At 35.1% G+C, this 18701-nt stretch overlaps 3 protein-coding genes across 4 annotated transcripts; 2 read left to right on the top strand and 1 right to left on the bottom strand.

Annotated features, from left to right (window-relative positions):
- Positions 1–278: 278 nt before the first annotated feature.
- Positions 279–4976, bottom strand: ATSPO11-1 (Spo11/DNA topoisomerase VI, subunit A protein). The gene is made up of 15 exons (XM_023680400.2): positions 4898–4976; positions 4696–4795; positions 4155–4228; positions 3955–4056; positions 3654–3727; positions 3342–3358; positions 3021–3090; positions 2889–2925; positions 2506–2553; positions 2352–2410; positions 1750–1781; positions 1555–1660; positions 1288–1408; positions 733–796; positions 279–642 (listed from the first exon to the last, which is right to left on the bottom strand). The coding sequence occupies exons 1-15, from the start codon at positions 4950–4952 to the stop codon at positions 498–500; spliced, it is 1104 nt and encodes a 367-aa protein (XP_023536168.2). The 5' UTR covers positions 4953–4976; the 3' UTR covers positions 279–497.
- A 1614-nt stretch (positions 4977–6590) lies between these two features.
- Positions 6591–12680, top strand: TIM50 (Haloacid dehalogenase-like hydrolase (HAD) superfamily protein). 2 transcript variants are annotated; one of them, XR_015421281.1, is made up of 11 exons: positions 6591–6962; positions 7081–7169; positions 7476–7512; positions 8024–8085; positions 8181–8294; positions 8692–8796; positions 8891–8989; positions 9350–9506; positions 9626–9728; positions 10585–10806; positions 12116–12680. XR_015421281.1 is itself a non-coding variant. In XM_023679064.2 (10 exons), the coding sequence occupies exons 1-10, from the start codon at positions 6689–6691 to the stop codon at positions 10628–10630; spliced, it is 1086 nt and encodes a 361-aa protein (XP_023534832.1). In that variant the 5' UTR covers positions 6591–6688; the 3' UTR covers positions 10631–11104. The 2 variants fall into 2 exon arrangements, 1 of the variants encoding a protein (XP_023534832.1); XM_023679064.2 differs by lacking the exon at positions 12116–12680 and having other exon boundaries at positions 10585–11104.
- A 2256-nt stretch (positions 12681–14936) lies between these two features.
- On the top strand, positions 14937–18042 carry ZIP11 (zinc transporter 11 precursor). The gene is made up of 3 exons (XM_023680011.2): positions 14937–15399; positions 17255–17283; positions 17356–18042. The coding sequence occupies exons 1-3, from the start codon at positions 14952–14954 to the stop codon at positions 17887–17889; spliced, it is 1011 nt and encodes a 336-aa protein (XP_023535779.2). The 5' UTR covers positions 14937–14951; the 3' UTR covers positions 17890–18042.
- Positions 18043–18701: the final 659 nt, after the last annotated feature.

The raw sequence follows: 18701 nt of genomic DNA, 5'->3' as shown, positions 1-18701 counted from the left end.
ATTCATTTTTCAATTTGGTATTTAATAAATCTCTAAATTTATAATTTTATGTGTAAAACATCTCTTTGATATCATTCAAAATTCAGACATAACCATACAACAGTAATTTTATGTTAAATTAATGGACTATAAAAATTTAAAAAAAATTAAAATCATGAAATTATTAAATATTTTTTAAGTTCAAAAGTTTTAGACATAAATTTGTGAATTTAGACGTAAATTAAGAATTTCATAAACTAAACTGAGAAGGTGTTGGATGAAAATCCTACCTCGGCTTATTTAGAGAATGATCATGTATTTATTCCATTGATACGAGACTTTTTGGGAAAGCACAAAGCAAAGCCATGAGAGTTTATACTTAGAGTCGACAATATCTAAGCATGGTGGTGAGTTAGTTAAACCTAACACCTAACCCATTGGTTTGAAAGATCCATGATGTGGGTAACTACTACACTGGGTAAAGCTTCTGATGTTAATAGCTTGTATAGGTTTAGCAGTCACCTAGAATTTTTTTTACCCTTTGTTAGTTCACTTTCTATTTTGGATGGTAAGTACTCCTCTGACAAAAAGGAAATATTGTGTACGGACAGTGCTTCTATCTCAAATTTCACACCTCTTTGCAGCATTGACTCCAATTCCAACCTAAGGGGGGGGGATCAAGGTTTCTTTGTAGCAAATGGCAATGCATGAAACAAGGATAAAAGAAAGCTAGCGCTGTTGATAGAAATTTACCTCCAATGTGGTACCTCCCTCCGCAAGTAGCATCTTAACAACAAGGCTTCCGTTCTCCTCTTGTCTGCAAAACACCGTTAAAACGTCACAAACGAGAATATTTGCTAAAACTATTGCACCTAAATAGCAGGAAAGTTCTCTATTTATAATATTTTACAGTGAAGAGTGAGAATATTTGCTAAAACTATCCCAATTAAAAAGGGGAAAAATTTCTCCTATTTATAGTCGAATCAAATAAATTACAAAGTAGGAAAAGAACAATAAATGGATACAAGATAATTGCGAATAATAAAAAGATAAATGGATACAAGATAATTGTCGATAATAAAAGAACAAATATGATATCTTAGTAAACCGTAATCGAAGACAAATATCTATATATTTGTCTCTAATAAAAGGTACATATAGTAATATTTGCGTCTAATGAAGAGTCAAATATGATACATATAGTAAACCATAATTCAAGGCTAAGTGAAAATGTCATTTGAAAATGCATTGTGTATGTGTGCGTGTGTGTGCGCGGGTACGTGTGTATTCGTATGTAAGATCCCTCACCTTCCAAAGTTAATGGGATGAGACATTGTTGTGGTAGATTGTATGTGTCAGAATCTGAAGCAAAAGCTCCAAGCCAGTGTAGTTGTGGGATTCTGAGATACTTGGCATCGTAGGCCATTTGCTAGTGAAAAGGAAAAGGGTCAAGAACACTTACAGGGATTGAAGTTATCATTGTTTCACACAAAATGCTACTGGTTAGTTCGCAGTTCTGATGATATAATTTAGTAGATAAATAATCGAGATAATCGTTCAATTGAGGAGCCTAACCATAGAACCGAATCGATATGTTGTCAGAATGTCAAACCCATATGGATCACAATCTACCAAACAAAATGCAGGCAATGCCAAGACATCAACGAGAAGCCGCAGAAACCTGATATCAATACATGCGTGCATATTTCAATGTCTCGCATCATCAATAATAAAATGAGATTAGCGTTTTTATGACCATAATTTCTTTACCTTCTCGTAGGAACATCTGGATATCCACGTCCCTGAAAAAATAAAATGTTAACATTTAAGTGTTAGGGGATTATTGGGAGCGAGTTTCACATCGGTTAATTTAGTGAAAGATCATGGATTTATAAGTGAGGAAATACTATCTTTTTTGGTATAAGTGGATAATATCATACCATTGTGGAGAGTCGTGATTCCTAACATGGTATCAGAGCTATGCCCTAAACTTAGCCATGTCAATAGAATCCTCAAATGTCAAACAAAGGGTGTACTTTGTTCGAGGGCTCCAAAAAAAGAAGTCGAACCTCGATTAAGGGGAGACTATTCGAGAGCTCGATAAGCCTCAGAGGAGGCTTATAGTGTACTTTGTTCGGGGGAGGATTGTTGAGGATTATTGGGAGTGAGTCTCACGTTAGTTAATTTAGTGGAAGATTATGGGTTTACAAGTGAGGAGTACTATCTCCATTGTTATGAGGCCTTTGGGGAAGCCCAAAGCAAAGCAATGAGAGCTTATGCTCAAAGTGGACAATATCATACCATTGTGGAGAGTCATGATTCATAACATTAAGCAGTAGAATTTTCAGTTGCAGGAGCTGAGGCATGCTCACCGAGATTACAATGCACCGGTTTCTGCTGCAGAAATGGTCATTTGCTAGACGCTGAAAAACTGCACGTTCAGAATTCAAATCAGATACTTTAAATGATCAAAGTGAAATTCATTCCTTGAACCGTGAAATCAGCTTTTAGCAGTATAGCCTTCACCTGATTCTTTCTCAACAACGAGTATGTAATTCGCAGGACTAGCAATATCTGCATATAAAGATAACAAATAGTCATAAGCGAAAACCGAATCCGGTCAAAAGGGCCTTCAAGAATATGGAGGAATGCGATAAGTGTTAGGAATCACGGGACTCATACCAATGGAGATGTATTCCTTACTTATAAACTCATGATGATTCTCTAAATTAGCGGATGTGGGACTCCCTCCCAACAATTCTCAACCAAAGAACAATGTAATTTCACTCAGAAATGTAGAACTTTGGCAGACTTCAGAATAGACAATCCATATCCAAAGGCATCATGAGTATCTAATTTAAGCTCTAGCCTAACAGATTGGCAAGTTATGTATCCAGTATCAGCAATACCTGTGACTTCTTCAACTTGAACAGGAATGGAGTGGGCCTGTATGTGATTGAGATGCATTCATCCAAATCAGTTACAGCTAAGAGTGATAAAACTGGCAATTGCATTATGAAGAACTATGGTATAACTTTTACACTGTTAGGCTTCTTTATGCAATCAGATCTCCTACCAGCTTCTGCGAACCTCAACCAACCCATCACCAACCTGTAAAAGAAGTGACTACGTCAACATTCAGTTCTTTATTTTCTTCCTCCATGAAACAGATTGCAGCAAAAAGAGGAAATCGTTATGTAACAGAATCTAATGGTATAGAAAAGGCTGATATGGGTATCGACCCACAAAACAAATAATTGTGTAATGAGACTGCTTGTAAAGGCTTATGCCAAGAATGCAAGCAGCACTCTGCACTATTCTCTTCTTTACTGAACTGAGCATATGTTTTCCTTGATACTTACCCATTACCAACAGAAACCTGTCAAAAGGACACAAGTTGAAATGATCATCAGAAGCAGCTTGCAAACATGTTTATAGGATTTAAAGAAAACTGCAATTGATCTGTTGAAGAGTATCTTCCTAATTTCAACACCTATTAGTGCTGTTGGATCACAAAAAATGACTATACGTTTATTTTATCAAAGAACCGCATTTTGTGTGATACGCAGCCAACAGTAAATACCATATTGAGATTAGATCCCACATGAACTGTATTATATAACCATGGAGGAAACATAAATTGGAAACAAAGTAAAATGAAGCGCAGCACCAACCACATTTAGATTGTGCCGGCTACATTGCAAAAGAATGCAGATGTCGTTGATTGCCCGGTCAACAACAGATTGATCTGCAAAATATTCATCATTATAATGAAGCCAATGTCATTACCCTCTGTCATATCAAGCAAAACATGGAGATATTCAGAAAATCTCCTGCCACAAACTTGCTGAAAACATAAATTCGAAGGATGTGTTGAAATTTAATTCTTCTCAACTGGAGAGCTAATTATTTTATGAAACATGTATTTTAAACAAATCTACCGGTGCCTGCGGATTAAACGGTGGTTAGCTTTACCTGTAAATACGGAAGGATGCATATAATATATATCTCTCTTTGAGCTATGTCTATTTTCTCGCAGAAGCTGCTGAATAATGAGTAGAACTCTAAGCAAGACATCTGATAAAGCAATATAATATCAAATAAGTCACAAATGTACTCTGTAGTCTATATGAATCGTGATTTTATAACATCATTCGTCGACAAAACTAAATCACCTAGTCTACGGACATGGCTTTCCCTTTGAAGCGTTAGAATCTCCTTCCCTTCAGATAAATTGAACCTGCAGCAACTGCATAAAAAATAGCCATAATCGTCTAAACATCTCTTTAGGTAGACAACATACATTTCCAAAGCACAGGTCCAATTTCAAGATAGTGGCCACTGCACATTCACGAACTGTATTTTATTGAAAGATTAAACTATTGTTTAAAACACCATTCCTTTTTTACGAAAAGGATGACTGAAAACTAGGTCCTGAATATTAAATGCTTATGAGTTTAGACAGAGAAGTGACTTTCGAAAATGACAAATCGTGGCTAAATTATGCAACCGATTGACTTGGCCTCCGATATGATCCAACAGATCCAGTGGTAAATAACAAATCGGAGATTATCGAAAATTGTCATACGTATTGAGAACTAAATAATCGTAGTCAAGTAAATCACATAGAAACATGAAGATCGTGATCATTATTTGGTACGACTGTGAAGATTCAAAAGAAACAAAAACTGCGAACAAACAAAACAAAATCCGAACCAGTTTTCAATGGAATTAGTGCAGTAGTTTTTAAACCGATCGATGGCGATCATCTTGGAGCTTCCATTACTCAGTTCAACGATCATAGATCTTGTTAGCTCTGCAAAACACGGAATCGAAAAGCGAAAAAGAAAATAGCAACGTTGAAACAGAAACCGTATGGAATGAATATGAGAATGAGTAAATTCAATGGAATTGTGACCTCTGATTTTCCTCATGATGTCGATTCTCTCCGAGCTTCCGAGCTTTCCCGCCATTTTTTGTTCAATGCTTCTGGTTTTGGAAACATTCCGTCTTATATACATGCGGCTATGGGCGTACAAAAACGGGTTAGTAGTAATTTTCTAAAAAAAAAAAATAAAATAATAAAAATTCTTTAATTTTAATTTTAAAATTTCTACTATCAAATATTTAATTTTAATTTTAAAATTTTTAATAAATCATAAATTTTAGGCATTTTAATTTTAATTTTATATAAATAGAAGAGAAACAATGCAATAATAAGTTTAAATTTGGAAATGGGGAGAAACAAAAAAAAAAAAAAAAAAAAAAAAATTGGAGAGGATTTTTTTTTCTTTTTTTGTAAATAAATTTTGATTATGACAAAATCGAGATACGAGTATTTGAACTGTAGGTGATCATATGACTCGATAACTCGATCAATCTAGACTACCCGACCCAAATCATAAACTTGGGTTGAGTTAAATTTTTTTTTTCGGTGTAGGTTGGATTGAATTTTTTGAAAACCGAAAATTCGATTTGGAGGTTGACATTTTATTTTTTGTCGAATCAGCCTGAAAATAGTGTTTCCCACTGGTCTTGGTACCAGAGTCATGCCCTAAACTTAGTCATGTCAATATAATCTTCAAATGTCGAACAAAGAACTCCAAAAGAAGAAGGAGTCGAGGCTCTTCGAAGGCATAGTAAAAAATGACTAAGACTCCAAAAGAAAAGGAGTTGAGCCTCGATTAAGGGGAGGCGTAGTTTGTTCGAAGGGAAGTGTTAGATGAAAGTCCCACATCGGCTAATTTAGGGAATGATCATGTATTTATAATTAAGAAATAATCTCTTCATTGGTACGAGGCCTCTTGGCGGAGCTCAATAAATATATTATTTTTTTAAAAATCTTACAAAAATAGTAAAAAATAATAATAATTTAATTATTTTTAAATAAATATAAGAAAAACAACGAAATAAAAAATGAAAAAAAAAATTGTTACTATTCATTTAATCTAACATTATATATATATATATATATATATATATTTATATTTATTTATTTATTTATTTATATGAAAATGATGGATTAATGATTTTAAAATAAAAATTAAATTGATTAATTGATAAAAAAAAAACAAACTAAAATTAATAATTGGATTAATTTAATCAGTTTACACTTTTAACTGTAATTATTTTTACCAAAATGAACGGAAAACCACTCAATAAATTTATTATTATTTTTTTAAATCTTACAAAAATAGTAAAAAATAACAATAATTTAATTATTTTTAAATAAATATAAGAAAAACAACCAAATAAAAAATGAAAAATTGTTACTATTCATTTAATCTAACATTATATATATATATATATATATATATGAAAATTATGAATTAATGATTTTTAAATAAAATTTAAATTGATTAATTGATAAAAATATTTGTTTATAATTTTAATTGTTTAAACCTCAGTTATTAAATTAATTTGTTAAAAAATTAAAAAAAAAAAGAAAAAAAAAAAGTTTGCAGCCAAACACCAACTTCTAGATCCTTGTCCAGAACCAAGTATAGCATACACCGACATCCAAACACCAACTTCTAGACCCTTGTCCAGAACCAGGTATAGCATACACCGACATCCAAACAGTCCTTTTAATTTCAGGGAGGTCTTCTTTCTTCTTTTTCGCTGTATTTCTCTTTGCCAAAACCCTAATTTGAAGATTGGAAAAGAAAAATTAGAACAGAAGACTGATCTAAACCCTAATTCTCCGATAATGTCCCCTTTGATTTTCCGATCCCGATTCGTTTCCCTGCTGAAGAATCGCCATGGTCGTCTTATGAGCTCCGACCTCGCTTCGACCCCTTCCAAAGATGCGATCAATGCGTCTCAGAAGCTTATCTCCGATCAGATTCCACCTGATGTTCAAGGCCCTACTGGTTCTTCTTCTTCTTCTTCTTCTACCACTAGTAAGCCTTGGAATTTCCTTAAGTATAGTTTGATTGGTGCTCTCACAGGAGCAACTGCGGTTGCTGGTTACGCCAGCTACGGTACTTTCTCCCCTTCCTTTAACTTCTGATTTCTCGTTTAGTATAGATGGAATTTGATCTGGTTTTTGTTTTGTTTCATGAATGAATTGGAGTTTTGAGATGATGATTTGTTTTTCAGCTTATAGTTATGATGAAATTGAAGAGAAGGCAAAAGCTCTTCGTCGTTCTGCTAGTCATACAGCTGCGGACGATGCTTCCGGTGTCGAGGTATGTGTTACGATGAGACCGGTCCCGAGTTTGGGATACTTTGACAAATTCTAGTTATTTTCTTTCGCAATTGTTTTCTATATCGAATTAGCGTTGTTTCTTTCCAACTCATGCATGAATGAGTTTGTAACAACATAAGGGAAATGTTCCAATTTGATTTTCATTAGTCGTGGTTCAACTTATTTTGAGTTGTTTGTGTCAAATGAGGTTGCATGGTAATGTATGTTTCTTCCCCGTCTCTCTTTATTCAGCTTCATTTATTTTGTGGTGCGAAGCATAACTTTTTGTCATTATTTTCTTTGGCAGAAAGTTCAGGGCATGCTATACTCCACGATAATGTCAGGTAGAAGCAAAAACCATCTCTTCTTATTGACCTTTCCAATTCAAACGCTTACACTTTGTACGACGTTAATCCTGGTTTACCGTTTGGATACCTTGAAACCCCTACTAGAGCAGAATAACTCTTTGGAGCTTATGTACATTGTAGAAAATAATTTAGGTTAGAGTCGAGATGAGGGTTTATGGTTTGGGGAGGGCAATTGAAGAAGTTGTAGTTGTTGTTGTTGAAATGGTAGAATGCAAGATGCTTTGTCCATTGGAGAGCAAAGAGACATAAATATGAAATGTGTGCCTCAATGCCTCAGCTGGTGCCAAAGTACATCTTAGGTGATGCTTGATAGAGTGTGTCTTGCCTTCACCAAGGTGGCTTTGATGCCTTTGCACGTATGCACATTTTTCAAATGCTGCACCTCTGACTTGACAAATTGAAGAGTTTCAAATATATTGTTATGCTTATTATATGGTAACTGGTTAACTCAGTATCATTAGTTAACAAAAAGAACCTCATGTTGCAGCTCCTGCTAAACTCATTGACGTTTACCTGGATTTGAGGAAGGCAATTGAAGAGCAAGTTAAAGTGCGTACGTTATTTCAGTTGAACATTGCTCTTGGATGTTTATCAGCCTTGGTAGATTCACTTGTCGCTGACCATAAGTTTCTTGCTAATTTTAGGGTTATACTGAACCCAATGCGGAAATGCTTCTTCCAGAATTGCATCCCATGGAACGGCACGTGTTTACGCTTGTTCTAGATCTAAACGAGACTCTAGTATACTCTGATTGGACGGTAAGAGTAATAATAAAGATAATGTTGTGTTCTCGATGCCTTCGTAATTTTTTATTTTTATCTTTTTTGGTGGCTTAGGTTGTGGTTTTGGCCTTTTCTATATGTCTTCCTTTTTTTGGTCATATTTACTTTCTTCTTTGTGAGAGTTGTTTTCATTGCCAAAAATATGTCATTTTTAATTAGTGAATTTGTTGAATTGCATTTAAACTAGCCTTTTCATACAAGTTCCATTTTTTTTTTTTTTAATTTCGTTGAAGTTTCCTTTTGATTTTAATCACCGAACTCTTCTTGGATATCATTGGATTTATTATTTAGTTTATGCTTGTACTTGATGTTAACAAAGACTTGTTGGGGTATTTTTTTCATTGGTTGTAACAACCTCTATTTTCTTCTAAAGCGAGAAAGAGGCTGGCAGACGTTTAAAAGACCTGGAGTTGATTCGTTCTTGGAACATCTTGCCCAGTTTTATGAAATTGTTATATACTCTGATCAATCAAATATGGTAATTTATTCTCTTTTCATCTTAAACTCGATTGCCACGTTTATAAATTTTAATCACAGAAAAAAGTTATATTTATTTTGTTTTGCTATTGCAGTATGTTGATCCTGTCATTGATAGGTTGGATCCCAAGCATTGCATACGATATAGGTTGTCAAGAGCAGCTACAAAGTATGAGAATGGAAAGCATTACAGAGTATGTTATGGATGAGAGTTTACTCTTCTTTTTTTCTCTGATAAATTCTTCTCTAGATATCTGGATCTTACAATTTTGCATTCGCCTTAGTCCTTAAGATAATGATCAGTTATTTTGAGCTAGATGATACCATAAATTTATCATTCTAGATTACTTATTTGCCATATGTATTATACTCAAATTTATTTTTTTCTGCCCGTCATAATGAGCATCTTCTTGCAATTCGTTTGGATGAAAAACTCGAAATAGACAAAAGCGATCAATATATCATTAATTTACGAATACGGTAAGGTAACCCATTCGAATTTTATTCAATTGTATAATGCACTTTGTTTGTTTTTCAAAAAATACAAAAAACAGGACCTGTCAAAGCTTAACAGGGATCCCAGGAAGATTATTTATTTGAGTGGCCATGCACTTGATAGTAGTCTACAACCAGAAAACTCTGTTCCAATAAAGCCATGGAAGTGTGAGGCAGATGATACAGCTCTTCTTGATTTTATACCATTTCTTGAATGTAAGCATTCTGATCTTGCTATGCATATGATGAGAATTCATAACTAGGGGTGATTTTGTTTGGTTAGTACGAATTTGTTTTCTGGTAACAAATGAACGAACATTTACTTGAATATGCAGTTGTTGCACGAAATAGTCCAGCTGACATCAGACAAGTACTAGAATCATATAAAGGATGCGACATTCCAACGGAATTTATAAGACGTTCTAAAGAGCATCAAAGGTGATTATTTTTTTCTCTTTTTTTTTTTCTCAATAGTAGGCCTATGTCTTTCATTCGTTTTGAATTATGATTCTAGTCTGTTTACTTTTTTATTTATGTCTGTCTTTCCTTTGTTTTATTTTAGTCCATGTGCTATATAAATATGGCTTAATTCTAACATTAATTTTAGAAGAAACTGACCTGACATTACGTTGAAGCTAGCATGATGTCTTGAACCTGTTTCTTGTTTAAAGAAAAGAACAGAACAAAAAACAAGGGACCAAATGGTTTAAAACAAAAATTTACAAGGACTAGAATGATGATCCAACCTTTTTTTTATTGATAAATGACTTTTTCAGTAATGGTGTTCAATTTCTATTATCCTGAGCTTGTGATGTCAGCAAAAAGCTGTATGTAGAAGGAAATTGTTCCATTGTTATCTGTGATTTATATTATTTGTAGGACACCTATAGATTTACATGTTCATGAAATTACCAATTGTCTAGAATATTCTTTTATAGTAGACTTCCGTGATTCACATGGGGGCTTAATTTACTATTTTTGCTTTAATTTTAGTGGCATTCTGGTTTTCTTGCATAGTTTGAGTATCTTCTATTAGAAGACATCTAATAAAGTTAAGTAAAAGTGCTTGCGAAGTAGAAAAGTTAGGTATTGTGAGATGGAATCAAATGAAATAACTAATTAGTTTATCTCAAAAAGAAATGAAGAAGAAAATATTCGAACATTGCTTCAAATGATCTAATATATGTTCTTGTATCAATTTTGTAGCATCCATCTTATGATTTCAATGCTTGACATTACTTCAAATGATCTATATACGTTGCCTAAGAATCGATCGTCTTAATTAACGATGCAGGCGGATTCAAGAACAGAAGCAGCAGGGGCGAATATGGAAACGTTGAGATCAAAATAGTGTAAAAAGTTGATCAAAATTGTAGTGTCAAACATAAACAAAGATATCGTTTGGAATCAACTCCAGCCAACTTTCTTCATGCAGGCCAAGAAGCAACTTCAGATTGATTCCATCGATTTTCTCTTCTACATTCCATTAGTTGAAGCTTCTTGATAAGGAAGTACAGTACGTATTTTTTTCTTTTTTTTTTCTTTTTTCTTTTTCCTCTCAATTTGAATATCCCCCATAAATTTTGCAACTTATTTATCCCATTATTTCTGGAGATGAGATGGTTTTGCCAGGCAAATGAAGTTTTGATATTGTGTCATGGATGCTCTTCTGAGTAATTCCTGAATAGCTATGACTGTCCACGTTTGGTTACAATTATAACCCTTCGATTTTGTTATTGTTTTTGTTTTTCTATAATTATATTTGTATAGATCAATATTACATCAAATTATAGTAGTTGACTCTCGATTGATTTTGTAATTTTGATTCATCTGACTTCATATTTACCTTCTTTTGACACTAATATATTCTTGTTTCGAGTATTTTGACCACATCGACACTATCAATAAATAGTCTGCATTGGCTCATTGCTAGCAGATGTTGTCTTCTTTGGGCTTTCTCTCTCGTGCTTTTCCTCAAAGTTTTTAAAACGTGTGTGCTAGGGAGAGGTTTTCGCACCCTTATAGAGAATGGTTCGTTCTCTTCTCCAGCTGATGTGAGATCTCACAATTCACCCCATTTGGGGTTCAAGGGAGAGGTTTTCGCACCCTTATAAAGAATGGTTCGGTCTCTTCTCCAATTGATGTGAGATCTCACAATTCACTCCATTTGGGGTTCAGTGTCTTCGTTGGCACTTGTTTCCTTCTCTCATCGACGTGGGACCTCTCAATCCCCACCCCCTCCAGGGTTGTATTATGTCCATTCACCTTTGGGGCTTAGCTTCCTTGCTGACACATCGCCTAGTGTTTGGCTTTGATACCATTTGTCCAGTGTTTAGCTCTGATACCGTTTGTAATGGCTCATGCCCATTGCTAGTAGATATTGTCTTTTTTGGGCTTCCTCTCAAGGTTTTTAAAACGTGAAGAGATGTTTCCACACCCTTATAAAGAATGTTTCGTTCTCTTCACCAAGTGGGATCTCACATAGTAGGTGTGATATGTTTAGGAGATAAATTTCTACCAAATTGGCATGATATATGGTAGATAGACAGATATAGATTTTTGGTCATGTCACGTATGTTGATTGTGTTGAATGCAAGGACCAAATCGAAGATAATCCAAAGTTGGATGACAGGGGTGCACATAAGAAGTTCGAAAATCAACCCGACCACCCGAAACAGTGTCGGTGAAGATTTTAGCTCAAATTTGTCATTTCCTAGATGTTGAAACTCTTAGGTGCATGCGGTTCAATTATTTACAAATGAAGAATGCATCATACATAGTAAATATCAATATCATGACACTTGTTTATGTGCTCTTCTTCTTAGTTGGCAATTGACAAGTCACTTTCTTAGATGACTTCAAAGCTTCCCTCTTGCTGCTAGCAGGCAGATTCTGGGTCGCTTTCCTTCTTAGCTTGATGCCAAAGCCTTCTCCAACTTGAAAGTCTTCGTCAACGCCCACACAATAATAAACAGGGTATCAATTCTTCCCATCTTTTGAATTTTCAATTACTTTCGACTTTTCTTTTCTCGTCTTAATTGATCTTATAGGGGTAGGTCGGGTAAATATTTTGGACCAATAAAAAGTATTGGGTTGGTTGGGTTGGTGACCCGACAACTCGAATATAGTTCACAACCCACTCTAATATTAGGTTGGTTGGGTTGACCTGAACAATTCGAATATAGTTCACAACTCAACTCTAATATTGAATTGGTTGGATTGGTGACTCGAACAACTCGAATATAGTTCACAATTCAACTCTAATTTTGAGTTGGTTGGGTTGATGACTCGAACCACTCGAATATAGTTCACAACTCAACTCTAATATTGAGTTGGTTGGATTGGTGACCCGAACAACTCAAATGTAGTTCGCAACTCAACTCTAATATTGAGTTGGTTGGATTGGTGACCCGTACAACTCGAATATAGTTCACAACTCAACTCTAATATTGAGTTGATTGGATTGGTGACCCAAACAACTCGAATATAGTATACAACTTAACTTTACTATTGAGTTGATTGGATTGGTGACCCGAATAACTCGAATATAGTATACAACTCAACTCTAGTATTGAGTTGGTTGGATTGGTGACCCGAACAACTCGAATATAGTTCACAACCCAACTCTAATATTGAGTTGGTTGGGTTGGTGACTCAAACAACTCGAATATAGTTCACAACCCAACTCTAATATTAAGTTGGTTGGGTTGGTCACCCGAACAATTCGAACATAGTTCACAACGCAACTCTAATATTAGGTTGGTTGGTTGCATTGGTGACCTGAACAACTCTACACGTTCACAACCCAAAGTTGGGTTGTTAGGTTGTTTTTTAAAAAAATTAATTTTAAAAAATCATACTATCTACAATTTATATTACATTAACAGCCAAAATCTCAAAGACTTTAAATATCAAACATTCACAAGTTACAATGCATCACTAATATCGGTATCATAATAAGAGTAGGGTTGGATTATAACCCTATTTTCGAGTTGGTCGGGTTGACTTGACAAAAAAAAAGTCAACTCACAAACTTCCCAAATTTTAAAAAAATATTTAACTCAATGTAACTTTTATAGTTTGTGTTAGATAGCCTGAATGGATCGAGTTATTGATCGATAAAAGCATCCCAAAACTATGCCATGGTATTCATTCGTTATCGCAAATAAATTTAACTTTAAAAAGTTAATAAAAACGAAATTTTCTACATGATTTAATTTTAATTTTAATTTTTTAGAGTTCATGATTTTCGTCAACAATATAAGCATGGTTCTATAAAAGGGTTTCTGATGCATGATCTTGAAATCAACGGTCATGAGCTTTCAACGTGTCAGTTATTTATAAATAATTCTTCCAAATTATTTTTTCCTTTTTATAATCATATCCCACCAAGTAAAAAAAAAAAAAAAGAAAATTAAATTAATAAAAAGAAAATATCATAAATAATAATATATTTAATTTGTGACGTGGCACTACAGTTGGGTTCGGACAGGCGGTAGCCGACGAGTCACGGGCTTTTTCTGGGACTAGAGAACTAACCATGCCCACGCGCTGTTAAGGCGCGCTATACACGCGCCTGACAAATCATAAGAAGGGAGCCAGCGTTATAATCTTAGATAACATCGTTGCCACGTGGGCCAGCTTCTTCAAATCATTTTTTTTTATATTTATTTTCATTTTCATAATTTATTAATAATAAAAATATTCACAAATATAAATGTTAAAAATAATTAAAACGAAAAACAATAATAATTTTTTGTCCAACGTTACATTTTAATTTTTTAATTAACTTTTGAATTTTGAATTAATAGCTGTTAATTAATTTTAAAATAATTTTAAAAAATTAGTAAAAACTAATTTAAATGCAAATTTTGGAACTTAACGACTAAATAAAAAAATAAAATTCAAAATATAGATATAACATTTTGAACGTTGAAACTAGAAAGGTCCATTTAACGTGCACGACTAGCCTCAAATAAAACTAATAATCCTTATTTAAACGAGGAACTGAAGAGAAAATTTCTCTTTACTAAATGTTGTTAACGTAAATTGATTTAAAAATAATTATGATATAAATATTTTTTTAATTAATTTTAACGTCGTGAAAAAAATGAGTAAAAACTAATATTAGAGATAAATTTTGAATGAAAAATACAACTCAAAATACAGATATAACATTTCGAAAGGTAGAAACTAGAGACGTCTATTTAACTGACTTACCTCAAATGGAGCTGTTAATTCTTATTTAAACGGAAAACGGGAGTTAGCTAAATGGGGCCCGAGACAAAAACTATATTACTTGTCTCTATCTCTGTCTTACCAAATTCCCGTTCAACCAATAAAATAGTATCAAATTTATTTAGATATTTTTACATTTTTTTTCAATAAAAATTATATTAAAAAATAAATTTATTTAAATTGAAATAGAAAGCAAGGACATACAGGTGACATATGGAGACTTCTTTATATTATAATATAATAATATTTTGAATTTAATTTAAATTAATAATAATAATAAATAAATAAATAAATAATATTATTTGTGTAGTACAATAAAATCTGTTTTACCTCTTTCAGTTTGTGTACTACACACCTTCTTCCTCTCTTCCTCTGTATTTAACACCGCACAAATGTCTTCTTCTTCCCCAGAATCCCCTCCAAATGGCCCGCCGTCTCCTCCTCCTCTCCATTTTCCTCCTCCTCTCCTCCGCCGTCGCCCACAGCGGCCACCACGACGATGACGATGCCGGAGAGGTCGAGGCCACTCCAAATCTCCGCTCCAAGCCGCTCATTCTTGTTAAGATCGGCTGTCTTATTCTCATCTTTTTCGGCACTTTCATCCCTGGAATCTCTCCCTGTTTCTTCAAATGGAACGATGGATTCCTTGTCCTTGGTACTCAGTTTGCTGGCGGCGTCTTCTTTGGCACTGCTATGATGCATTTCCTCTCCGATGCTAATGAGACGTTTGGCGATTTGACTGATAAGGCGTATCCGTTCGCGTTTATGCTTGCTTGTGTAGGGTTTTTGATGACTATGGCGGCGGATTGTGTGATATCGTATCTCTATCGGAAACAGGACGGTGATTCTTCGATTGATGTTGAGATTCGAGGTAATATTGATTCTAGAACTCTTCTGATTTGAATTTTAATCTGGAATTTTTGTTCTGTTCTTCTGTGGAAATTGATTGTGGTTCTTCTTTCTTGTGAACTTCAAATTCGTTTTCTCGGAAAATCGTTAGTACTGATTCTGAATCGGCTATTAAACCGATGAATTTTCCTTCCAACTTTTCTGGATTCTTTGATTTTATCGATTTTCGTGGATTGAAATGAATGTGGAATAGAGAATCAAAGAGGATATTTATTTGCAATTTCACGCGATTGAGTAATTTCCTGAACTTGTCGGATCCAGAATCTGAGGAAACAACCAAAAGTAAAATAAGACAAAATTAATGATGAACAAATTAACTATGAACTTAGAGGTTGGGTTGGGGATTTTGAAAATCGCTTTCTAAAAGCTGTCTTCCTTTTTCATACCATGAATTTAGTGGTTGGGAAAGAACAAATGAATTAACTAATCCAATTTCATCACAGTTTTATTGTTTTCTAAAAAAAAATATTAAATAATTAAGAACACTATTCTACTTTCCTTTTTTTAATTTTTACATTAGGTGTAAGTGGGTGGACTCATTTATTTGATTTCTAAACTTTGTCAATTTTATAAATAGTTGATCCATTCAAAATCATTCTTACAAAATTATAATGATTTCATTTGTCACACCTTTTTAGTATGATTTTTTTTGAAATTTTGCTAGTTTGGACAGCCAAAATTAATTTTTTTTAGTTCAACTTTTGAGTAAATATGTGAGATTTAATGTTAGTTGGGGAGGGGTAAGAAGAATTTCTTGTAGATTTGAGGCTGACGACGATACATAACAGGCCAAAGCGGACAATATTTATTAGCGTCTATTATAGCCAGACACCGGGCTGTGTGCAAGTGAGAATGTTGGACCTAATGGGGTCCCACGTAGGTTGGAGAGGGGAATGAACCATCCCTTAATAAGGGTGTGAAAACTTCTACCTAATAGATAGCGTTTTAAAACTGTGAGGCTGACAACGATACGTAACGGGCCAAATGGGGTCCCACGTAGGTTGGAGAGGGGAATGAACCATCCCTTAATAAGGGTGTGAAAACTTCTACCTAATAGATAGCGTTTTAAAACTGTGAGGCTGACAACGATACGTAACGGGCCAAAGCGGACAATATTTAGCTGTGAGGCTGACAACGATACGTAACGGGCCAAAGCGGACAATATTTAGCTGTGAGGCTGACAACGATACGTAACGGGCCAAAGCGGACAATATTTATTAGCGGTGGAATTTGGTTGTTACAAATGGTATTATAGCCAGACACCAGCGGTGTGCAAGTGAGAATGTTGGACCTAATGTGGGTGGATTGTGAGATCCCACGTAGGTTGGAGAGGGGAATGAATCATTCCTTAATAAGGGTGTAAAAACCTCTACCTAATAGATGCGTTTTAAAATTGTGAGGCTGACGACGGTACGTAACGGGCCAAAGCGGACAAAATCTACTAGCGGTAGACTTTGGTTATTATAAATGGTATCAGAGCCCGACACGGGCGATGTACCAACGAGAACGCTGGCCCTTAAGAGGGTGAATTGTGAGATCCCACGTTGGTTGGAGAGGGGAACGAAACATTCCTTGTAAGGGTGTGGAAATCTCTCCCCAATAGAAATCTCTCCCCAGTAGACTCGTCTTAAAATCGTGAGACTGACAGCTACGTAACATACCAAAGTCGACAATATTTACTAGCGGTGGAATTTGGCTATTGTGTTCGTCTTTATACGACCCTCAATAATTATGGTGTTCTTTTACTAGCGGTAGAATTTGGCTATTGTGTTCGTCTTTATACGACCCTCAATAATTATGGTGTTCTTTCACTGCAGGAGCTGCAATTTCACCCTCAAAGCTTCAGGTAACAAAGCTAAACTCAGCTAATCCTTCCTTGTAATATCCAACTTTGAACTCATTTTTTTGTGTAATTCAGGTCCATAATGGCAGCAATGGCCATAACCCACATCCACACGCAGCTATCACAACAATGGGTTCATTTGGGGACAGCATTTTACTAATCGTTGCGTTGTGCTTTCACTCCGTGTTTGAAGGCATTGCCATCGGCGTTGCAGAGACCGAAGCCGATGCTTGGAGAGCCCTATGGACGATCTCCCTCCACAAGGTTTTTGCAGCCATTGCCATGGGCATTGCTCTCCTCCGAATGATCCCAAACCGCCCCTTGTTGTCAAGCGCTGCCTATTCCTTTGCTTTTGCCATCTCAAGCCCCATTGGCATTGCTATCGGACTCATAATCGACGCCACGACAGAAGGCGCGGTTGCAGATTGGATCTTTGCGATCTCGATGGGGCTGGCTTGTGGAGTGTTCATTTATGTGTCCATAAACCATCTGCTTTCAAAGGGACACACAACCAAGGATTCAGTTGTGGTGGACAATCCCAATCACAAGTTTGTTGCTGTGCTTTTAGGAATTGGGATTATTGCTGTTGTAATGATATGGGACACCTGATTCTCAATCATATATGGAGAATATATCTATTTTAGATCAGAGCTTTTGTTGTAATGTAAAGTTAAAAGCGCTTTTTGAAGCCGAGTTTTACTCGGTCACATGTGTCATACAATTTCTAGTAAGAGATCAAAACGAGAAAGAAGCTTATTTGAACGTTCTCATGATGTTTGAAAAAATGAGTAAAGTTGACAATGGTATCCCTATAGACAAACTAAAACCTTGTTATGTCGTCATCGATCGTTGTGCATTGTCGAAGGAAGAAAGTCACGGGCCTTTTTTTGTAGGATGTTAGGTGACATGCTAGCTTCAACTCGGTGGAATAAGAATCATTGATTCCCTTGTCTATTTCTTATTCATTCAGAGCGTTCAGCTAGTGCGTGCTCCTTTCTCAAACTAGAATAACTCTGAGTGTTAGAAAAGATGAACTGTATAAGCTCATCGGGGTGGAGCACGGTCTGAATACTCAACTAAAATGTCAAACGAAAAGTCATAACTAATAGGAGCACCTCAGGAGATGAGCGAACTCTACTCATTGCTGCGGTCAACATGTGAGTTGAGAAGAAGACTCGCTAAGAGATGGTGTTTAGAGATGGAACAAGGAGAGTCGAGAGATTTAGGAAGAAAATAAAATACTTAATTTGTGCAACGGTCCATACCCAGAATTCAAATTAAGATTCCCAAATTTGACACATAATGATCCCGACATTCCCCAGAGACATGGTTATATTACCTACTTCTCGCTTCTCAAGAGTAAAGACATCCCCATAGATCGCTCGCATACATCCCAAAAAAATTCTTAGAGGTCAACCAAC

The sequence above is a fragment of the Cucurbita pepo genome, chromosome 6 (genome assembly GCF_057944985.1).
Source record: "Cucurbita pepo subsp. pepo isolate OVF chromosome 6, ASM5794498v1, whole genome shotgun sequence".
Lineage (NCBI taxonomy): Eukaryota > Viridiplantae > Streptophyta > Magnoliopsida > Cucurbitales > Cucurbitaceae > Cucurbita > Cucurbita pepo.
This window is presented reverse-complemented; position numbering and strand designations above follow the sequence as displayed.